Below are 23,026 nucleotides of genomic sequence, written 5' to 3' on the forward strand. Positions count from 1 at the left end.
ATAAGCAAAGATAAATGTTTGTCCATCATTACTTTAAGACATGAAGGTCAGTACGGAAACTTTCAAGAACTTTGAACGTTTCTTCAAGTGCAGTCGCAAAAACCATCAAGCGCTATGATGAAACTGGCTCTCATGAGGACCGCGACAGGAATGGAAGACCCAGAGTTAACTCTGCTGCAGAGTATAAGTTCATTAGAGTTACCAGCCTCAGAAATTGCAGCCCAAATAAATGCTTCACAGAGTTCAAGTAACAGACACATCTCAACATCAACTGTTCAGAGGAGACTGTGTGAATCAGGCCTTCATGGTCGAATTGCTGCAAAGAAACCACTACTAAAGGACACCAATAAGAAGAAGAGATCTGCTTGGGCCAAGAAACACGAGCAATGGACATTAGACTGGTGGACATTTGTCCTTTGGTCTGGAGTCCAAATTTGAGATTTTATGCCATCCCATCTGGTTTGGGCTTAGTGGGACTATCATTTGTTTTTCAACAGGACAATGACCCAACACACCTCCAGGCTGTGTAAGGGCTATTTTACCAAGAAGGATGTGATGGAGTGCTGCATCAGATGACCTGGCCTCCACAATCCCCCGACCTCAACCCCATTGAGATGTTTTGGGATGAGTCGGACTGCAAAGTGAAGGAAAAGCAGCCAACAAGTGCTCAGCATATGTGGGAACTCCTTCAAGACTGTTGGAAAAACATTCCAGGTGAAGCTGGTTGAGAGAATGCCAAGAGTGTGCAAAGCTGTCATCAAGGCGAAGGGTGGCTATTTGAAGATTCTCAAATATAAAATATATTTAGATTTGTTTAACACTTTTTTGTTTACTACATGATTCCTTATGTGTTTTTTCATAGTTTTGATGTCTTCACTATTATTCTACAATGTGAAAAATAGTAAAAATAAAGAAAAACCCTCGAATGAGTAGGTGTGTCCAAACTTTTGACTGGTAGTGTATATCACAACTTTGGATTTAGCCCCCGTCTCAAAATCGAATGGTTTAGAAGTTATTTTCCTCCCATTTCGAAGTGCAGTGCGGGTAGAAAAAGTGATCGTTGTCCTCATTATGAAATGATCAACGTTACCCTGTATATAAAAACAATTACCATATACACTGATTGTTTAAAGCAAAACTATTGCTGATAGTGAACCTGCAAAATCAAAATCAAATCTGTTTTAGCCTCGATCAGCAGGTAGGCTATATAGCCAGATGAGTCGTGTCTCAGGCGCTTGCTTAGCCTACTTCATTCCCGGTAAAACACAATTTTCAACAGCACATTTGATAACAATAACCTAACAAATTACATTGGTTGTCACTCAGCCTAATATTGCGCAAGCCATTTTACAAACGTTTTAATGCTGAAGGTGACTCGCGGCCAACCTCATTGGACAGCACGCAACACAGTGCACAGTTTGACTAGGCTACTGATATTGCCTGGGTTGTTCGGCATGCAAAATGACTTGTAGATCAATGACTGTCAACACAGTTACAGTGGGGAAAAAAAGTATTTAGTCAGCCACCAATTGTGCAAGTTCTCCCACTTAAAAAGATGAGAGAGGCCTGTAATTTTCATCATAGGTACACGTCAACTATGACAGACAAAATTAGGAAAAAAAATCCAGAAAATCACATTGTAGGATTTTTTATGAATTTATTTGCAAATTATGGTGGAAAATAAGTATTTGGTCAATAACAAAAGTTTCTCAATACTTTGTTATATACCTTTTGTTGGCAATGACACAGGTCAAACGTTTTCTGTAAGTCTTCACAAGGTTTTCACACACTGTTGCTGGTATTTTGGCCAATTCCTCCATGCAGATCTCCTCTAGAGCAGTGATGTTTTGGGGCTGTTGCTGGGCAACACGGACTTTCAACTCCCTCCAAAGATTTTCTATGGGGTTGAGATCTGGAGACTGGCTAGGCCACTCCAGACCTTGAAATGCTTCTTACGAAGCCACTCCTTCGTTGCCCGGGCGGTGTGTTTGGGATCATTGTCATGCTGAAAGACCCAGCCACGTTTCATCTTCAATGCCCTTGCTGATGGAAGGAGGTTTTCACTCAAAATCACATGATACATGGCCCCATTCATTCTTTCCTTAACACGGATCAGTCGTCCTGGTCCCTTTGCAGAAAAACAGCCCCAAAGCATTATGTTTCCACCCCCATTCTTCACAGTAGGTATGGTGTTCTTTGGATGCAACTCAGCATTCTTTGTCCTCCAAACACGACAAGTTCTATTTTGGTTTCATCTGACCATATGACATATGACATTCTCCCAATCCTCTTCTGGATCATCCAAATGCATTCTAGCAAACTTCAGACGGGCCTGGACATGTACTGGCTTAAGCAGGGGGACACGTCTGGCACTGCAGGATTGAGTCCCTGGCGGCGTAGTGTGTTACTGATGGTAGGCTTTGTTACTTTGGTCCCAGCTCTCTGCAGGTCATTCACTAGGTCCCCCCGTGTGGTTCTGGGATTTTTGCTCACCGTTCTTGTAATCATTTTGACCCCACGGGGTGAGATCTTGCGTGGAGCCCCAGATCGAGGGGAGATTATCAGTGGTCTTGTAGGTCTTCCATTTCCTAATAATTGCTCCCACAGTTGATTTCTTCAAACCAAGCTGCTTACCTATTGCAGATTCAGTCTTCCCAGCCTGGTGCAGGTCTACAATTTTGTTTCTGGTGTCCTTTGACAGCTCTTTGGTCTTGGCCATAGTGGAGTTTGGAGTGTGACTGTTTGAGGTTGTGGACAGGTGTCTTTTATACTGATAACAAGTTCAAACAGGTGCCATTAATACAGGTAACGAGTGGAGGACAGAGGAGCCTCTTAAAGAAGAAGTTACAGGTCTGTGAGAGCCAGAAATCTTGCTTGTTTGTAGGTGACCAAATACTTATTTTCCACCATAATTTGCAAATAAATTCATTAAAAATCCTACAATGTGATTTTCTGGATTATTTTTTCTCAATTTGTCTGTCATAGTTGACATGTACCTATGATGAAAATTACAGGCCTCTCTCATCTTTTTAAGTGGGAGAACTTGCACAATTGGTGGCTGACTAAATACTTTTTTTCCCCACTGTACATGCTTAGGTTGACACTGAAGTAGAGGACGCATCAGTTGTCACAAAAGATTAGGCGTATTTTCAGAAGGTTGAAAGAAAGTAATATGAGCCCCCCCAAAAACATTTGACCTGCTAATTTGTCATGTTTGAATAGATTTGATGACCGATGCATGCTACATTTGGATCAGTTTGGGGTCCCGTGGACCGATGCGCTCTCATCTTAAACATTTGGAACCGGAGACCGATGCGTATTGGTGAATCATTACATTCCTAATAAACAGTGCGTTATGTCAGTGGTTCTCAATCCTGGTCCTGGGGACCCAAAGGGGTGAACATTTGTGTTTTTGCCTTGGCACTACACACCTGATTCAAATCATCAAAGCTTGATGATGAGTTGATCACTTAAATCAGCTGTATAGTGATGAGGCAAAAACACAAATGTGCACCTCTTTGGGTCCCCAGGACCAGGATTGAGAACCACTGCATTATGGCACATTTGGCAATTCACCCTACAGTGGGAGTAATGTCACCCTTTATAAACAATTTATAGAGTTTGACTTAATCCAATAGATGATTTGTGAGGCATTTATTTTGTGCTTATTAACTTTTATGTATGCTATATAAAGCCTTCATAAATTGTACTTAATTTAAAGTGATATTTTTTAGATCTGCAGCTTTTTACAGAAAGCTGTTCCGGAGGGCTTTGCCTAGGCAAGTGTTTATCAAGTGTTCACCCAGTCCCAAGAAACTGCAGTACCAGCACACCAGTGAAACACTAAATTCAACTAATCAAGATCACTTGATAAGTTGTACAGAGGCTCTCCACTTGCAGCAAGGATCATCACTAGCCTAGTGTAACGATCCCGGCAGTCTGAGTCGGGTCCTGTCTGGTGACTAGTTTTTTCCTGTTCGTGATCTCCAGTTTCCCGAGGGTTCGGGAACGCTCCGGGGAGCTCTCTTGTTTTCCGCACCTGCATCCCATCAGCAATCTGCACACCTGGTCCTGATCATCACCCTTCTTAGGCTCTGGCCAAACATCCAGTTCCTGCCGGATCGTTAGCCATGAACAGTAGGTTTATCAGAAGTATCAGTCCTAGAGTTTCTAGCGTTAGTTTTGTTGTTTTGTACCTTGTTGGTTTATTGTTTACTTACCTCCGTTTTTGTTCCATCTGCAGTCACTCGTCCGGACCCTTCACCCTACCTCTGCCTGATGGTCGGCGGCTGCCGAGCCATCACTGGACCAACAACTGCACCCTCAACAACTCATCCACGCCGCCCGCTCTGTTCCCTGGATTATTCTGCACCTTTTTGAATCTGTAATAAACCCTCACCTTCGTTCAACTCTCCTTGTCCTGGTCTGCTTCTGGGTTCTGTCTGAGGGAACCGTGACAGAACGATCCGGCCAGTTATGAACCCAGCGGACCTGGACTCTGTTCGCCATGCCATTACCCATCAGGAGAAGATGTTGGGCCATCATAGCACGGTACTACAGGAGATCGCGTTGTCAGTTCGGAACCTTTCTACCGGTCTGACGGAGGTCCAGAACCACCGCAAGTTTCCGGTGGAGGATCCACTACCGGTTTCACCCATCTCGCCTGCCGCTTCTGGAGCTGGGTCCTTCCGTGAGCCCGAGGTTCCGACGCCGGATAGATATGAGGGGAGCTGGGAAGATGCCGTTCCTTCCTTATGCAGTGTGGATTAGTGTTCGATCTACAGCCCTACTCTTATGCCACAGACAAGGCTAGGATAGCCTTTGTGATTGCGTTGCTGCGTGGTCGAGCGCTGGAGTGGGCTTCAGCCGTTTGGGAACGACAAGACCCCTGCATGGCTTCATACCAGGGGTTCACGGCCGAGATGAGGAAGCTCTTCGACCATTCCGTCCGAGGGAGGGACGCAGCTAGGCGCCTGTTTTCGCTTCACCAAGGAACTCGCAGCGTGGCCGACTTCGTGATCGAGTTCAAGACGTTGGCGGTGGAGAGTGGGTGGAACGAGGAGTCTCTGCAAGCGGCCTTTTACCAGGGTCTGTCGGAGCAGCTCAAGGATGAGTTGATCTCCTATCCGGAGCCTAGTGATCTGGACAGCTTGGTAGCCTTGTCTATTCGGGTGGATAATCGAGTCCGAGAGCGAAGGAGGGAGAAGCAATGGGGTCCGTCCAATCGATCAACTTCTCAGTTCCCAGTCGGGTCGGGTGGTGGACCAGAACACGTCGATCATTCTCCACCACAATGGATTAGTGGAGAGGTCCTCTCTCCCGATTCTGAACCCATGCAAGTGGGGCGGCACGGATTAACCAAGGAGGAGCGTCAACATAGACGTAAGACCAACTGCTGCCTCTACTGTGGTAGCTCGGGACATTACATCTCCACTTGTTCCCGGCGGTCGTCAAACTGCCCGGCTCGCTAAAGTTGGGAGGACTTTTAGCGAGCCAGTTTCAACCTCTCAGTACCTCTGTCAGACCCCGTTTCCCGGCTACCCTTGTGAACAGGAATCAGAGCTTAGCGCTTAACGCTTTTATCGATTCAGGTGCCGATGGAAGCTTTCTTGATGCCGAGTTGGTGGAACAGCTGGGGCTTTCCAAGGAGCAATTGCCGGAAGCCATTGAAGCGACCACTCTGAACGGCAGTAGTCTGGCACGTATCACGATGAGGACTGAACCGGTTAAGATGCGGTTGTCGGGGGAATCATTCTGAGATGATTTCATTCTTCATTCTGCCGTCTTCCCATGTTCCTCTGGTCCTTGGATACCCCTGGCTGAAGGAACACAATCCCACGTTCGATTGGGTGACGGGCAAGGTAACGAGTTGGAGCCTTGATTGTCATGCTAACTGTCTCAAGACTGCCTGCCCCCATTCGGTTCCCAGTCAGGTGATTGAGGCTAAACCCCCAGATTTGTCCCTGGTTCCCGAGACATATCACGATTTGGGGGAAGTTTTCAGTAAGCAGAAGGCTCTGTCACTCCCTCCCCCACCGACCATATGATTGTGCCATCAACCTGGTCCCTGGAGCTGTCTACCCCAAGGGAAGGTTATACAGTATCTCCCGACCTGAACGTGAGGCGTTGGAGACCTACATCAAGGAGTCCCTAGCTGCTGGTCTCGTTCGTCCCTCGTCATCACCCCTGGGGGCAGGATTCTTCTTTGTGGGTAAGAAGGATGGCTCTCTTCGACCGTGTATTGATTATCGGGGGTTGAATGACATCACGGTCAAGAACAAGTATCCCCTGCCCTTGATGAGTTCTGCCTTCGACTCCTTACAGGGTGCTACGGTGTTCACCAAGCTAGACCTACGCAATGCGTATCACCTGGTCCGGATCAGAGAGGGGGACGAGTGGTTGACGGGTTTCAATACACCGATGGGTCACTTCGAGTATCAGGTGATGCCGTTTGGACTGACCAATGCTCCAGCGGTATTCCAGAGTATGGTGAACGACGTCCTGAGAGATATGATCGGTCTCTTTGTGTTTGTTTACCTGGATGACATTCTGATCTTCTCGAAGGAACCTTCCGACCACGTCCAGCATGTCCGGCAGGTTCTGCAGCGATTGTTGGAGAATCGCCTGTTCGTGAAGGCCGAGAAGTGCGAGTTTCACGCCCACACGACATCCTTTCTCGGGTACATCATCTCCAGGGGAGAGATTAGGATGGACCAGGAGAAGGTTAGAGCGGTTCTGGAATGGGCCCAGCCCGGTACGAGATTGCAGCTCCAGAGATTTTTGGGGTTTGCGAATTTCTACCGCAGATTCATCCGGGATTACAGCCGTGTGGCCGCTCCATTAACTGCCTTGACTTCCAGTATCAGGACCTTCAAGTGGAATCCGGAGGCGGATCGAGCGTTTCTGGATTTGAAGAGGCGATTCACCAACGCACCGATTCTCTCTCAACCGGACACGGCCCGTCAGTTCGTCGTTGAAGTGGACGCGTCTGATGTGGGAGTTGGCGCCATCCTGTCGCAGCGATGCTCCACGGACAGTAAACTCCATCCCTGCGCCTACTACTCGTCGCCTTTCGCCTGCGGAGAGGAATTACGATGTGGGTAACCGGGAGCTTCTCGCGGTGAAACTTGCCTTGGAGGAGTGGCGCCACTGGTTGGAGGGGGCGGAGCAACCGTTTATTGTCTGGACTGACCACAAGAATCTTGCTTACGTGCAATCGGCTAAACGACTCAACTCCCGTCAGGCCAGGTGGGCGTTGTTTTCGGACGATTCAAGTTTTTCCTGACGTTCCGACCTGGGTCTAAGAACGGCAAGGCGGACGCCTTGTCCCGGATGTTCTCCAAGACGGAGGAGAGTGGGTCCAAGACCGAGACAATTCTCCCCCGGAACTGCGTCGTGGGAGCAGTTATGTGGAAGATTGAGGAGGAGGTGCTGGCGGCCCTTCGGACTCAGCCCGGTCCCGGTAACGGTCCACCCGGTCGGTTGTTTGTGCCTGAGTCGGTTCGTCCTGCTGTCCTCAAATGGTCCCACGCCAGCAAGATGGCTTGTCACCCTGGCGTGGCTCGGACAATGGCGTTTCTTCGCAGACGCTTTTTGGTGGCCTGCCATGGCCGAGGATACTCGGGGGTTTGTTGCTGCCTGTCCAGTGTGTGCGCAGAATAAGAGTACCAATCGGCCCAGCTCTGGACTACTTCACCCCCTTCCTATTCCCCGGCGACCATGGTCGCATCTGGCCCTGGACTTCGTCACTGGGTTGCCCGCTTCTGAGGGGAACACGGTCGTTCTGACTATCGTGGACAGATTCAGCAAGTTCGCCCACTTTGTGCCTATTGCCAAGCTTCCCTCTGCCTCGGAGACGTCCGAGATCCTGGTTAGGGAGGTTTTCAGGGTCCACGGTTTGCCCAGTGATATCGTTTCCGACCGTGGCCCTAAGTTTACCTCTGCTGTCTGGAAGTCCTTCTGTTTGGCCATTGGAGCTACAGTCAGTCTCACATCTGGTTTTCACCCCCAATCCAATGGTCAGGCGGAGAGAGCCAACCAGAAGATGGAATCCACGCTACGCTGTCTGGTCTCTTCCAACCCCACCTCCTGGGTCTCTCAGTTGCCTTGGGTTGAGTATGCCCACAATACTCTCCCTACATCTGCCACTGGGATGTCTCCCTTCCAGTGCCTGTATGGCTACCAACCTCCCTTGTTCCCTTCTCAGGAGAAGGAGCTCTCAGTGCCTTCTGTTCAGGCCCATATTCGTCGTTGCCACCGGACCTGGCATCGGGCCAGAAAGGCACTCCTTAGAGTTTCGGACCGGTATCAGCTCCAGGCGAATCGTCGCCGGATCCCCGCTCCCACCTACACCATCGGAGATAGGGTCTGGCTGGCCACACGGGATCTTCCTTTACGGACTGAGTCTAGGAAGTTGTTACCGAAGTTCATTGGTCCGTTTGTGGTGGAGAAGGTGATCAATCCAGTGGCAGTTCGACTCAAACTACCGAGGACGCTCAGAGTCCATCCCACCTTTCATGTCTCCTGCCTCAAGCCTGTCTTCCTCAGTCCTCTGTTGCCTCCTCCGCCTCCTCCTCCTCCTCCTCGGATGATCGGAGGTGGTCCTGCCTACACGGTGCGTCGCATCATGGATGCCAGACGGCGGGGCCGGGGTTTCCAGTATCTCGTGGACTGGGAGGGGTATGGTCCTGAAGAGAGGAGTTGGATTCCGCGGCGACAGGTCCTAGATGCTGACCTCATCAGTGATTTCTACCGCCTCCATCCTGGCGCTCCGGGAGGTCCGCCCGGTGGCGTTCGTCGGAGGGGGGGTACTGTAACGATCCCGGCAGTCTGAGTCGGGTCCTGTCTGGTGACTAGTTTTTTCCTGTTCGTGATCTCCAGTTTCCCGAGGGTTCGGGAACGCTCCGGGGAGCTCTCTTGTTTTCCGCACCTGCATCCCATCAGCAATCTGCACACCTGGTCCTGATCATCACCCTTCTTAGGCTCTGGCCAAACATCCAGTTCCTGCCGGATCGTTAGCCATGAACAGTAGGTTTATCAGAAGTATCAGTCCTAGAGTTTCTAGCGTTAGTTTTGTTGTTTTGTACCTTGTTGGTTTATTGTTTACTTACCTCCGTTTTTGTTCCATCTGCAGTCACTCGTCCGGACCCTTCACCCTACCTCTGCCTGATGGTCGGCGGCTGCCGAGCCATCACTGGACCAACAACTGCACCCTCAACAACTCATCCACGCCGCCCGCTCTGTTCCCTGGATTATTCTGCACCTTTTTGAATCTGTAATAAACCCTCACCTTCGTTCAACTCTCCTTGTCCTGGTCTGCTTCTGGGTTCTGTCTGAGGGAACCGTGACACCTAGATGTTATAGCTACACCATGTAACTAATATATTTTTTCATTTTCTGTCTTTCTCTCTCTCTCGCTCAATGTAACTGATGTATCACGTTCAAATGCATTATCGGCTCTAAGTAAAATGTTACCAAATGTACAATGATGGTTAAAAAAAATCTGTCAACTCCCTAACTCCTACCCCCCCCTTTCGCTCTCCCTCTCTTGGTCTCGGTGATCCAGAGATGCCAGCGGTAAGGTCACCTCCCTGGACGGCAAACTGAACCTGGAGAACAAGGACTACAAGAAGACCACCAAGATCACGTGGCTGGCCGAGACCCCCCGCGCACCCCTGCTGCCCACCGTCTGCGTCAACTACCAGCACCTCATCACCAAGCCCGTCATAGGCAAGGAGGACGACTTCAAGGAGTACATCAACAAACAGAGCAAGGTGGGTGAGCAAGGGTGGGGATGGGTCAAGGGTAGGTGTGTGTGTGGCGACGAGTCAAGGGTGTGTGTAGACGGGTCAAGCATGGGGGTATGTGGGGAGGGGGGTTGGTTGTCTATGCGGTATGTGTGAGGGAGTGTGTGCGTGTGGTGTGAGGGAGTGTGTTCGTGTGGTGTGTGTGTGTTTTTGTTTGCAAAGCTGTTACAAGAATTAAGTAAATTCCTCCTTGGGGGATCGGGCTTTCAGCTCAACCGGCCCTAGCCTCTGGAACGCCCTCCCGGACCACCTGAAGGCACCACAGGCTCCTATAAAACGGGCCTAAAGACCTTTCTCTTAGGAAGGCTTTCTGTTGATAGCTGTGCTCCTTGGTGTTCTTGTCCCTTGTAGTGTCAGCTGTCTTCTGTGTGTCAGTTGCCCTGTCTAGTTGTGTTTATTTTGTATTTGGTTTTTATTTTATGCACTTTAAGGTTTTCTGTATAATGAAAAGCGCTTTACAAATGTAGTAAATTATTATTAAAGCACATCATTCTGAATAGAGCAGATATCATTGACCAGTATAGAGGAACACTCTTCTAATCCTTCGGAAGACTGAACAGGGTTTCCTATTTCTCCTCACATGCCTCTCGCTCACATTCTCTTTCTCTTCCTCACATCTCTGCCTCACATCCTTTCTTTCCTTCTCTGTCTCACATCCTTTCTTTCCTTCTCTGCCTCGCATCCTTTGTTTCTCTCAGCTGGAGGAAAAGATGCTGGGAGACCCCTGTCTGAAGGACCTGAAGAAAGGTGACATCATCCAGCTGCAGAGGCGGGGCTTCTACATCTGTGACCAGCCCTACGAGCCAATCAGGTTCTATCTTCTCTACAAGATCTTTGACTAGTTGTTTTGGCTATGACTGCACTTGGGCCAGTGGGAGGGATGCGTGGGTGGATGGATTGATGGTTTGATTGTTGGATGAGTTAATTAATAAATGGATGGATATTCTCTAAATAACAAGGACAATGCCTACTGCATACTACTGCCAGAGGATTGGATGGGTGCTACATTTTCTAAATGCAGAAGCACACCGTTCCAGTGTCTGTATTACTAACGTGTCCCTGGTGTTGTCCCCTAGTCCCCACAGCTGTAAGGAGACTCCCTGTGTGCTGCTGTTCATCCCCGACGGCCACACCAAGGAGATGCCCACCGCCGGCTCCAAGGAGAAGAGCAAGGCCACCACCACCACCACGACCACAGTGAGTCTTAATACCTACTCCTCTATTTCGCCTCTTCTAGAGTTCTCCTCTTCTGCGACAGGAAAGGAGAGAGGAAATAACTACGGGCTCATCTCAATAGTCTGAAGTGGCTTCCTCTACTTGTCTCCTCATTTATCTGCACTGATCTGAAAATATAGGATAATTCAAATCAATATGGCTGAGGCTCACCTGACGATTTGCTTCCACCTGTCTGTGCTGTCAGATTAGTGCAGGTAAATGAGAGGCGTAAGGAGAATGTTGGACTATTTGACGAGTTTGAATCATTTTAGATTTTTCCGATGCACCCTGTATTCTTATAGATTAATGAAGATAATTTGATTATTGTAGATTTGGTTAAATCTCTGTAATATAAGGAATAAACTCCTTGTCTCCTCTTAGCCTGCCTTCCCAGCCAAGGGCAAAGACGCCCCCGTCTCTGCCCCAGCCCCTGCTAGCGACGCCGGCGCCGTTTTCTCCGGCATCGTGGCTCAAGGTGAGAAGGTACGCGATCTGAAAACCGCCAAGGCCCCCAAGGAGAATGTGGACAAAGCGGTAAAGGAGCTGCTGTCACTCAAGGCCCAGTTCAAGCAGCTGACTGGCCAGGACTACAAACCAGGCATCGCCCCACCCGCCAGCTCCGCCCCTCAGAAGGCGGCAACCTCCGCCCCTTCTGCTGACTCCGCCTCCTGCGCCGTTGCTTGCATCACCCAGCAGGGGGAGCTAGAGAGGAAGCTGAAGTCTGAGAACGCTCCCAAGGTTTGAGTCCATTTTTCTCTTGTTTATCATTTGGCTCCTATTTTTGTATGGATTAGATTTTGAATCCTGAGTTGAAATAGCCTGCTACACAATTAAAAGTAGTTCCACTTTTTTCCACTAGTAGAAGGTGAAACATTATTATTCATTTCATTTTTGTTTGTTTGATGCCTCCTAAAAACAGGTCACAAGCGCAAAATATTTTAATCTCAAGAGGTTTTACCTGTATAAATAAAGGATACATTACTTTTTTTAAATGCTCTCTTTCGTTTTCTCTCCCGGACCAGGTTGATGATGCAGTCCAACAGCTGCTGGCTTTTAAAGCTGAGTTCAAACAGATCACAGACCAGGAGTACAAGCCAGGGATGACCCCTCCCTCCACTGCCCCAGCCAAGAATGCTCCCTCTGCCTCATCCCCCTCATCCTCTCCCTCAGGCCTATACGAACGTGTGACCGAACAGGGAGACACTGTAAGGAAGCTTAAATCTGAGAAGGCACCCAAGGTAAGGAAGGCGAGTTCAGTAGTGCTTTACTTTTAGCCTGCAGGTATTATTGTGGTTATAAATACATTGTAAGACTTGTCTCATCTCTCTAGTTGCTCCAACTGTTCATAACTGTTCTATACATTTTTCCCATTGATAGAACATTCTATCCCTGATTTCTCTTCCCTGACCTCTGTATTTGCTCAATCTCTCCACAAAGGACCAGGTTGATGCTGCGGTGAAGCAGCTTTTAGACTTGAAGGCAGAGTACAAACAGGCGACAGGTCAGGACTACAAGCCAGGAACTACCCCAGCCCCTGCTGCTGCCCCAGCCCCAGTCCAGAGCACCCAAGCCCCCACAGCCACTTCTGGCTCAGGCATCTATGAGCATGTGACTCAGCAGGGTGACTTGGTGAGGAAGCTGAAAACTGAGAAGGCCCCCAAGGTGAGGCCAACAGGAAGGGATGATAGGCTGGCATTCATTAGGCATGAGTTGGATAAAATGCTTCATATAATAATATAGATAAGATAGATATGCTTTGCATATGTGATGGAAATATCTCTTCTGCATTACATACACACACTAGTTTGGGGAGAGAATTGACATTTTACATTTGACATTTTAGTAATTTTAGCAGACGCTCTTATCCAGAGTGCATACATTTTTTTCATGCTGGCCCCCCGTGGGAATCGAACCCACAACCATGGCGTTGCAAGCGCCATGCTCTACCAACTGATCTACAGGAGGCCTGCTCTATTACAACATTCTTTATTTTACAATATTAACCCATCAGAGTGTAAGCCCTGTCTAAGCCGGGGGGGTTCTACTAAGCTATATGGAATTGTTTTAAGAAGGTCATACCAAGGATCATTTATCTACTTGATTTTGAATTTTAAGACCCCTTTATTTATCCCAAAAAATATATAAACAAATTATTCGATAAAATTATTGTTGGTATTACTGCTATTAGCCCATACAAACACATTGAATAACATATTCACTACATGGAACAACAGATAGTCCCAAAAACATATCAAAAGGAAGTTTGTTCTGAAGTGTCTCCTATATCTGAGAGATATAAGAAGATCAGGAAACATTTTTTATTTTTATTTTTTTTTACATGTATTTAACTCCATATTTATGGCATTAACAGCTTTATTAATTAATTCACGGTAGTTTTAAAGAAAGTTACATGAACCCTTCTGTTTTTGTCTCCTCCCTCTCAGGACCAGATGGACGCCGCCGTCAAGCAGCTGCTGTCACTCAAAGCCGAGTACAAGCAGGTGACTGGCCAGGACTACAAACCAGGCATGGCCCCAGCCGCCAGCCCTGCCCCTGTCCAGGCTAGCCCTGCCCCCTTCCAGGCTAGCCCTGCCCCCCACGCCCAATCTAGCTCCTCCGTTAAGGTGCTCTTCTCCCAGGTGTCCCATCAGGGGGAGTTGGTGAGGAAGCTGAAATTGGAGAAAGCTCCTAAGGTTAGTGAGATTTTATTTCACCTGGTAAATCTATGACCAAAAGTGCTGAAAACATGTTGGCGAGAACAAGCTATTCAGATGAGGAATACTGGCATTTTGACGCAGATACAACCTAGAATAGCTAGCTAACGTTAGCAACTGTAGCTATTTTTACCAATGTTAAATTTGGCAAATATTCACCGAACATGATAATCAGATTTCAATCTTAATGTTGTTATTCAGGGATAGTCCTAATTGTTTGTTGAGTAATTAAATGCAACAGACCGCATAACACAACCAATGTAAAATGCCATCCCTGTAACCAGGACCAGGTGGACGGTGCTGTGAAGCAGCTTCTGGCCCTGAAGACCCAGTTCAAGGCCCTCACCGGAGAGGAGTACAAACCTGTAGCTGCCGCCGGAGCCTCGGGCGGAGAGGACAAGAACCGTAAGGACCGAGAGAACAAGTCTGAGAAACAGGGAGGTGGTGGTGGAGGAGGGAAGAAGCAGCCCAAGGGAGACAAGGGCAAGGAGGCCTCGTCGGGAGGCACAGGGGGAGGAGGAGAGGGGGGTCCCAAGAAACAGACACGGTGAGAGAGCGGGATGGGTGGATGGAGGGGAGAGTGGGAAGCAGAGATGGATGAAGAGAAATCATTGGTACTTTAATGGAGTGGAGATTTGAAGATGGAATGATAGATGCCAGAAATCAAGGGAGATGGTGATGTTGAACATAGGCTGAATGTGGATGTGGTCCTGTGTGAATCAGTTGGTTGAGCTTGGTGCTTGCAATGTCAGGGTAGTGGGTTCAATTCCTTCTGGGGTCAGCAATACTAAAATGTATGCACACATTATTATGATTATTATTATGATATTCTTTCATGTGTGGTTTGAACTGCTGTGCCATAGGCCCAAAACATTGCTCCTAGACATGTTTTAAAGTTTTATCTCACACAGTGATGTACTGTCAGGGCCTTCAAAGCCTTCAGAGGAAGCCTAAGAATATTTAAACCGAAAATTAAATGTTTCAGTGATTGAAAATTATATTTGAGTCTTGTCAATCATGATCATGATTCATCTCTTGTGTTCAGAGGGTTGTTGTCTGTGGTGGGGAAGGGAAAAATGAAAACAGGAATAGCTATCCAATCAGGATTTTCCGTATTGGTATCTGAGGAGAAATCTTCCCTTGATCCTACTAGTCTTGGATTGACAGCATGATTAGCCAATCCGATTTTGATTTGTAGTGCTGTGTAGCTCAGTTGGTAGAGCATGGCGCTTGCAACGCCAGGGTTGTGGGTTCGGTTTCCACAGGGGACCAGTACGAAAAAGTCTGAAATTGTATGCACTCACTACTGTAAGTCGCTCTGGATAAGAGCGTCTGCTAAATGACGACTAAAATTGAAAGAATGTAAATGTATTGCAGTGGAACTATTTTTTTCAATGGGCACGCATATTTTGCGAACATTATCATTTGCCATTGCATTTCTCGCCTCTACTCAATCTCATTTACGCTAGCTGGCTACAGTAGAATCTACAACATGATAGACTTGCTCTCTTCAACTTATTCATGGCTGGCTTTTAATAAAAATCACGCTACTGTAGAAAATGTATCTTGGATTTAAAAGCAAAGGACGAACATCTTATGATTGACCATTTAGCTGGACCGGAAGATGGATTTCTGGTGAGTGTTCTCACTGTTCTGTAGGGATGAGTTTGATTAATCGATTAGTCGATCTAAGGCATCCGTATCCATTTGAAATAGGGTATTGAAAACAACCAATTTAAGTGATATTTTCCATTGCTGGGCAAAGTGGGCATAGATTTGAGTTAACAAGATTCAAAACAAAACGTGGCTTTCCCTCCGCAATAGACAAGTCAGCATTTTGGCCCTATCAACCATCAACTAATCGATTCAAAACAAAGTTGTTGAACTCATCCCAAGTATGCTGTGTGGTTTTTATTGCAGCTCGCTTGCTGTGTTCTCGTTGAAAATGTTTGAGAGCTGTCTAGCAGACTAACATTTGAGGCTTTTAAACTTGCCAGAGCAAGTTGAAAACATATTTGTAAGTGTACCAATTATGCGTTTTTGCATTTGAGCAGTAGCTTGATTAATTGTTGTAATTGCATGCTTGACTGCATCCGAATTAGCTTGGTGTGTATTGCATTGTGAAAGACTGATACTAACTCATACTAACCAGGATTATTTGGTTAGGCTGGATGTGGCCAGATGAAGTTGGTGTGCTGTGGTGATATGGATCTGTGTCAGAGAAGACTTTGGCTGTGTATCTATGCTGTGGTACTGTGTTTTTTGTCATGATTTACATCAGCTATTTGACGTGATGATTTTTCTTGGGAGCCGTGGCTCTGAAGGCCTAGCTAGGGATGGGAACGGTCCGCTACTGACATCCATGCATGACTAAGTGGAAATTGACTAAGTGGAAGTTAGGATTCACATCTGGTTGCTATGTATTTTCCTCATTCAGACTAGGACTGGAGGCTAAGAAAGAGGAGAACCTGGCTGATTGGTACTCTCAGGTGAGTCTGTACACCTGTGCAAGTGATTAATGCCCCAGTTTTTTGACTAGCAGTCTAATCTCCACTAAAGACAGTAGTTTTGGAATTGTCACAAACCTCTCTTGGACAGAAGCACAATTCCATTTCTATTTTATTTTTTATTTTACCTTTATTTAACTAGGCAAGTCAGTTAAGAACAAATTCTTATTTACAATGACGGCCTACACCGGCCAAACCCGGACGACGCTGGGCCAATTGTGCGCCGCCCTATGGGACTCCCAATCATGGCCGGTTGTGATACAGCCTGGAATCGAACCAGGGAGTCTGTAGTGACGCCTCAAGCACTGAGATGCAGTGCCTTAGACCGCTGCGCCACTCGCAAGCCCTATTCCTTGTACACTTCCCCGGGTGTGACTAACCGGTGCCCCCGCACATTGACTCTGTACCGGTACCCCCTGTATATAGCCTCCCTACCGTTATTTTATTTTACTGCTGCTCTTTAATCATTTGTTATTTTAATTTTTTACTTAACACTTTTTTTCTTAAAACTGCATTGTTGGTTAAGGGCTTGTAAGTAAGCATTTCACTGTAAGGTCTACACCTGTTGATTCGGCGCATGTGGCAAATAACATTTTGATTTGATTTGAAAAGTAATTGGGAATAGGGCCTGGGGCTAGGGTTGCACACTTCCCGTCATGGATTTAACAATGGTGGAAACTCCCTCCAGCCAATGATAACACCAATCCAGTGGTTTTAGATCCATTAGAGGATTGGGGAAAGGGTTGAGAATCGGGATGCAGCCATGGTATAGGGCTCAAGACAAGTGTCTCCCTTTGCATCTGCCCCTCCAGGTAATCACTAAGGCGGAAATGATTGAGTACTACGATGTGAGCGGCTGCTACGTGCTGAGGCCCTGGTCCTACTCCATCTGGGAGTCCATCAAGGAGTTCTTTGACCGCGAGATCAAGAAGCTGGGCGTGGAGAACTGCTACTTCCCCATGTTCGTCTCACAGGCTGCCCTGGAGAAGGAGAAGTCCCATATTGCGGATTTTGCCCCCGAGGTGGGTGTTGCGAAGTGTGTGTGGGGTTGGATAGGGGGATGGGTGTTCCTGACACCATCTAGTGGTGAGATGTGGTATCAGTGTGTATCTATCCCTATTGGAAATCCTGGTCCTCGCTTCTCCAGTGATGTGTGATCACCATTTGTCTTGGTGTCATACTAAAGAAGATCCCCTTTAAGTGATTTGACACATTAGTAGTGAACTGTGTTTGTGTGTGTTCTGGCTTCAGGTCGCCTGGGTGACGCGGTCAGGGAACACTGAGCTTGCTGAGCCCATTGCTGTCCGACCCAATAGTGAAACTGGTAAGACAAAGACACCTGACCACTTCTGTCAGACTTTAAAGTTAAACTTGATACATTGAATTTCCAGATGCTTTTCACTAGGTCTCAAAGAACTACATTATATAGGTGTAACTCACGAGACAACGTGTCTATGGATATTTTAATCCATGGCGCTTACAACTTCTACCCTCTCTATGCCCGACATTTATTAATTTACTAATTCACATACTGACCAATGCATCCTCCTTTTTTTATTTTTACAGTGATGTACCCTGCCTACGCCAAATGGGTCCAGTCCCACAGAGACCTGCCCATCAAACTCAACCAGTGGTGCAACGTTGTGGTCAGTGTCCACTCCACTAAGGATAATTGTCATATTCACCATCACTGTTAGGGTCAATACAATTTCAAAATGGAAAAGCCCAAACCTTTTCCGCGTTATTTGTAATTTATTCTGTACATAATGTTTCTGCCATCGTCTCTTATAACCAAAAAGAGCTTTTGGACGAAGATTGTTTCTTCAACAAGTCGGATTCGAAGGATATCCTACAGACACCCGACAAGGCCCAAATCCCTGTCATTCGCATGAGAAAGAGACGGAGATATCGTGGACGTAGGTCGGGGTGCCTTGTAAGGATCCGACGGCGAGCGAGTAAACTGCCTCTTCCATCAATCCTATTAGCCAATGTTCAATCATTTGAAAATAAATTAGATGACCTAAGATTACGGTTATCCTACCAACAGGACATTAAAAACTGTAATATATGATGTTTCACCGAGTCGTGGCTGAACGACGACATGGACTAAGGAAGTCTCGAGGTTTTGCTCGCCTGAGGTAGAGTATCTTATGATAAGCTGTAGACCACACTATTTACCAAGAGAGTTTTCATCTATATTTTTCATAGCTGTCTATGTACCACCACAAACCAATGCTGGCATTAAGATTGCACTGAATGAGCTTTATAAGGCCATAAGTGAACAGGAAAAAGCTCATACAGAGGCAGCGCTCCTAGTGGCCGGGGACTTTAATGCAGGGAAATTTAAATCAGTTCTACCTAATTTCTACCAGCATGTTAAATGTGCAACCAGAGGAAAAAAAACTCTAGACCACCTTTACTCCACACACAGAGACGCATACAAAGCTCTCCCTTGCCCTCCATTTGGCAAATCTGACCATAACTCTATCCTCCTAATTCCTGCTTATAAACAGGACTGTTTTGCTAGCACAGACTGGAACATGTTCCGGGATTCTTCAGATAGCATTGAGGAGTACATCACATCAGTCACTGGCTTCATCAATAAGTGCATCGATGACGTCGTCCCCACAGTGATTACAGGCAACATCCACACTGAGCTAAAGGGTAGAGCTGCCGCTCTAACCCGGACGCTTATAAGAAATCCCACTATGCCCTCCGACGAACCATCAAACAGGCAAAGAGTCAGTACAGGACTAAGATTGAATCATACTACACCGGCTCTGACGCTCGTCGGATGTGGCAGGGCTTGAAAACTATTACAGACTACAAAGGGAAGCACAGCCGTGAGCTGCCCAGTGACACAAGACTTCCAGACGAGCTAAACCACTTCTATGCTCGCTTCGAGGCAAGCAACACTGAAGCATGCATGAGAACACCAGCTGTTCCAGATGACTATGTGATCACGCTCTCCGTAGCCAATGTGAGTAAGACTTTTAAGCAGGTCAACATTCACAAGGCCGCAGGGCCAGACGGATTACCAGGACGTGTACTCCGAGCATGTGCTGACCAACTGGCAAGTGTCTTCACTGACATTTTCAACATGTCCCTGACTGAGTCTGTAATACCAACATGTTTCAAGCAGACCACCATAGTCCCCGTGCCCAAGGACACTAAGATAACCTGCCTAAATGACTACCGACCCGTAGCACTGACGTCTGTAGCCATGAAGTGCTTTGAAAGGCTGGTCTTGGCTCACATCAACACCATTATCCCAGAAACCCTAGAACCACTCCAATTTGCATACAACCCCAACAGATCCACAGATGATGCAATCTCTATTGCACTCCACACTGCCCTTTCCCACCTGGACAAGAGGAACACCTACGTGAGAATGCTATTCATTGACTACAGTTCAGCATTCAACACCATAGTGCCCTCAAAGCTCATCACTAAGCTAAGGATCCTGGGATTAAACACCTCCCTCTGCAACTGGATCCTGGACTTCCTGACGGGCCGCCCCAGGTGGTAAGGGTAGGTAACAACACATCTGCCACACTGATCCTCAACACGGGAGCCCCTCAGGGGTGCGTGCTCAGTCCCCTCCTGTACTCCCTGTTCACCCATGACTGCCTGGCCAGGCACGATTCCAACACCATCATTAAGTTGGCCGACGACACAACAGTGGTAGGCCTGATCACCGACAACGATGAGACAGCCTATAGGGAGGAGGTCAGAGACCTGGCCGTGTGGTGCCTGGATAACAACCTCTCCCTCAACGTGACCAAGACAAAGGAGATGATTGTGGACTACTGGAAAAAAAAAAGAGGACTGAGCACGCCCACAAAAATCGTTTTGAATTCCAAGTCGGAAACTGGGGCATCTTTCTAGAGCTCCGACTTTCTGACCTGAAGATCACTGACGTCATGATTTGACCTTGTTTTCTTCCCCCAGAGTTCACAGTTACAGGTACCATCAGTCCAGTAAAATAAAAAAGCAAATTATTTCAATTCATGCTCCGCAGTGCCTCGCAAGTGCTACACCAACTGATTTTGTTATCAAAGCTCGAGTTTTGAAATATAATATGGTCTGAGAATAACTATATTAGCAGGCCAGGCATATAGCCAATATGCTTTGATAATGTATTAGGCCTACTGCCCAAACCTCCTTCCTACAGAACTGTTTGTATTAGGTTAATGTTACATTTTTAAAGTCATGTTTTTAAAAATATATAATAATATGAGCGGTAGACCTCTGCTTGCTTTTTGACTGCGAAAGTGATCTTGACTCATCCTAAAGCAGTGGTCACCAACCTTTTCTAACTTTTCAGAATGTATCGTGATTTTTACTATTTCTCCTTCACTAATATCTCGCTTGCTTTCTCCCTCTCACCCCCAGAGGTGGGAGTTCAAGCACCCCCAACCCTTCCTGAGGACCAGAGAGTTCCTGTGGCAGGAGGGACACACGGCTTTCGCCACCAAAGAGGAGGCCGCCGAAGAGGTAACAAGGCCAATTTATTATTAACCGTCCATGAGACCAGTTCTTACTTTTCTCTCATGAATGTTGAGTAAAAAAAAAATAGGACTTCTCATGTCTTGGGGAGTGCATTCAAACAATACTTAATGTTTGTTTTTTGTGTAAGTTGGATTTAGGCACAGCTCAAGTATTTGAAAGTTTGCAGTCTTGTCAAATTCAGTGTTTCCTCAACAATGGACAGCACTGGCCAAAATGGCTGCCATAGTGAACCTGTATTCCATGGGCCCTGCATCTCTTTTCCATGGATTCTGGGGATAAATTAGTACTACACCTTGGTTACTGTTGCTAATTCTGACAAGCTTTACCTTTTATCTTCCCGCGAACATGGAGAAGCGCATCGTAATAACACTAAGGGAACTCCCAAATGAGGTACTAAGTAACTTTTGGAGACACCCATCACTTATATCAGATGGGAGCAAACAAAGGGGTCTTCAATATGCCTTTTAAAGGCTATATTCACAAAATAAAAATAACGCAGGAGCTCAACACAACAAGCAGGAGGACTAGCATAGAGGCAAAGTCTATCGGTGTAAGAGGGAGAAACCCCACTAGCTGACCATCGAGGCAGAGACCGATGACAAAGGAGCAACATTGTTCCTGCACTGCAGGGTAGGTCTCACAATCATTTGAAACCAAACTCATACTATATTGTGTACAATCAGCTGTAGCTAGCTGTTATGCTAATGTCAACAACCAACGCCCTCGCCTCAAAAAACATACCGTTCTATGCTAGCTCCACAGGTTACTGCAAGTCCATTATCTTTAATTGTTAGCTACATATCAAAGAAACCCATGTTTTAGACATGGGCAGGTACTTACTGTATTGGCACAAATCTATGGTTAGCAGCAGAACCTGTAGGGTATGCATAAACAGATGTCATCAAATGTTTCCACATTGCACTGTTCACTGCAGATATTTACTTAACTATCTACAAATATTCAAATCTATAAAAAAAAACTTCAACTAAATAGTTTCAACAGTATTGACGGTATTGAAAAACCATCCCATGGTTATTTCCAAATACCCTGGTATATCTACGCCCAAGCCTACTTTGCAGTAGCAGTGAGCTTGGTTTCTCCATCTTTAACTCTGTGCAATCTAAATTAGTATTGCAAAGGTTGTTGGAAAATATCTCCTGTAGTTATCTGGCATGTTTTCTGTGATGTTGTCCCTGTGAGGCAATACAGACAACTGACATAGCCTGTCCTACATAAAGTCCATTGAATAAAGTGCTAACACTTTGTAAGTCCATATGAAATCTGAAAGCCAGATCTTTCAGGTCAAAATTGAGTTTCCTCAGCACAAGCAGAAACTGCTGATGCAGGGGCATCTGTTAAATCTCCCAATCTACTCTCTTGTATGTCAAGGGGATAGTTGTCTCTGTGGGGCTGTTTTTATGATTTTGTAATGTAAAACAATTGCACAAGTTATTAAACGGACCATAAGTAAACCCAGCGCAGTATTGGAAGTAGTTGGGGGGACACTGCTGTTATTTTTTCTTTAACAAGTCCATTTCCTCTTCCTTTTGAGCGAGTTGAATCTTTAAACTCATCCCTTCCTCCTGTTCTTCTTCCAACTGGGGATGCTCTTCTATGCACTGTGGAAACACAAAATACACCAAATGATTAAAATTAAAATTCCTTCCTTACATGAATTAAACAAGACGTTGGTGCTTTGTAAAAGCTGTTCTTTCCCGTTCTTTTGCAGCTCCCACTATTGGAGAACAGTGCCACCACCATCCTCCTCCAACCCTACCGATGATTTCCCAGCATTTCCTCTGCCGCCAACAACCAAGCTGTTTCTCTACAGTTCTGAATGAAAATGAGACATTACAACGATGATCTCCCAGTCTGAAGCAGAGGCACTGGAAAAAGAGACAAGACGGCAGAGCAACAACACCTGCCATCGCGTCCGCTCCCAGCGACTTACTTCATCCTCTTGTAAGAGGTTGCGCTCCAGGGTAGCAGACTGACAGTCTTGCCACCAGCATGCAGAGGAAGAAGACAGTGCAGACCAAGGCGATGACGAGAGAGTCCTGGAGCTTGAGCCGGTTGCAGCAGCACTGTACACCGAAGTCACTGGGCACAAAGTGTTCCCATGTGGCTTTGTTGTCAACTCCCCCCATTTAGGCACATCTCCTGACAGGAAAGTCTAGAGTAATGAGAACCCAAGCCACGGGCTTCTGGAAATAGAGTGCCCAGACTAAGACAACTTTACGGGTTGTAAATACCTCTGTCAAAGAGCTGATGG

At 46.7% G+C, this 23,026-nt stretch overlaps 1 protein-coding gene and 1 non-coding gene across 2 annotated transcripts in view; both read left to right on the forward strand.

Annotated features, from left to right (window-relative positions):
• Positions 1 to 23,026, forward strand: part of LOC121539666 (bifunctional glutamate/proline--tRNA ligase-like) — a 50,703-nt gene that overhangs the window by 18,507 nt on the left and 9,170 nt on the right. Inside the window, 13 exon segments of the mRNA XM_041848336.2 lie at positions 9,566 to 9,773; positions 10,505 to 10,617; positions 10,883 to 11,003; positions 11,403 to 11,759; positions 12,044 to 12,259; positions 12,459 to 12,683; positions 13,466 to 13,714; positions 14,020 to 14,282; positions 16,173 to 16,224; positions 17,055 to 17,264; positions 17,494 to 17,566; positions 17,809 to 17,888; positions 20,638 to 20,739. Of these exon segments, the coding sequence (XP_041704270.2) occupies positions 9,566 to 9,773; positions 10,505 to 10,617; positions 10,883 to 11,003; positions 11,403 to 11,759; positions 12,044 to 12,259; positions 12,459 to 12,683; positions 13,466 to 13,714; positions 14,020 to 14,282; positions 16,173 to 16,224; positions 17,055 to 17,264; positions 17,494 to 17,566; positions 17,809 to 17,888; positions 20,638 to 20,739 (2,269 nt within the window).
• Positions 20,916 to 21,048, forward strand: LOC121539781. The gene has a single exon (XR_005995410.1). It is a non-coding gene; the product is annotated as a small nucleolar RNA SNORA5 (small nucleolar RNA).

Source organism: Coregonus clupeaformis, chromosome 34, assembly GCF_020615455.1.
Source record: "Coregonus clupeaformis isolate EN_2021a chromosome 34, ASM2061545v1, whole genome shotgun sequence".
Taxonomy (NCBI): domain Eukaryota; kingdom Metazoa; phylum Chordata; class Actinopteri; order Salmoniformes; family Salmonidae; genus Coregonus; species Coregonus clupeaformis.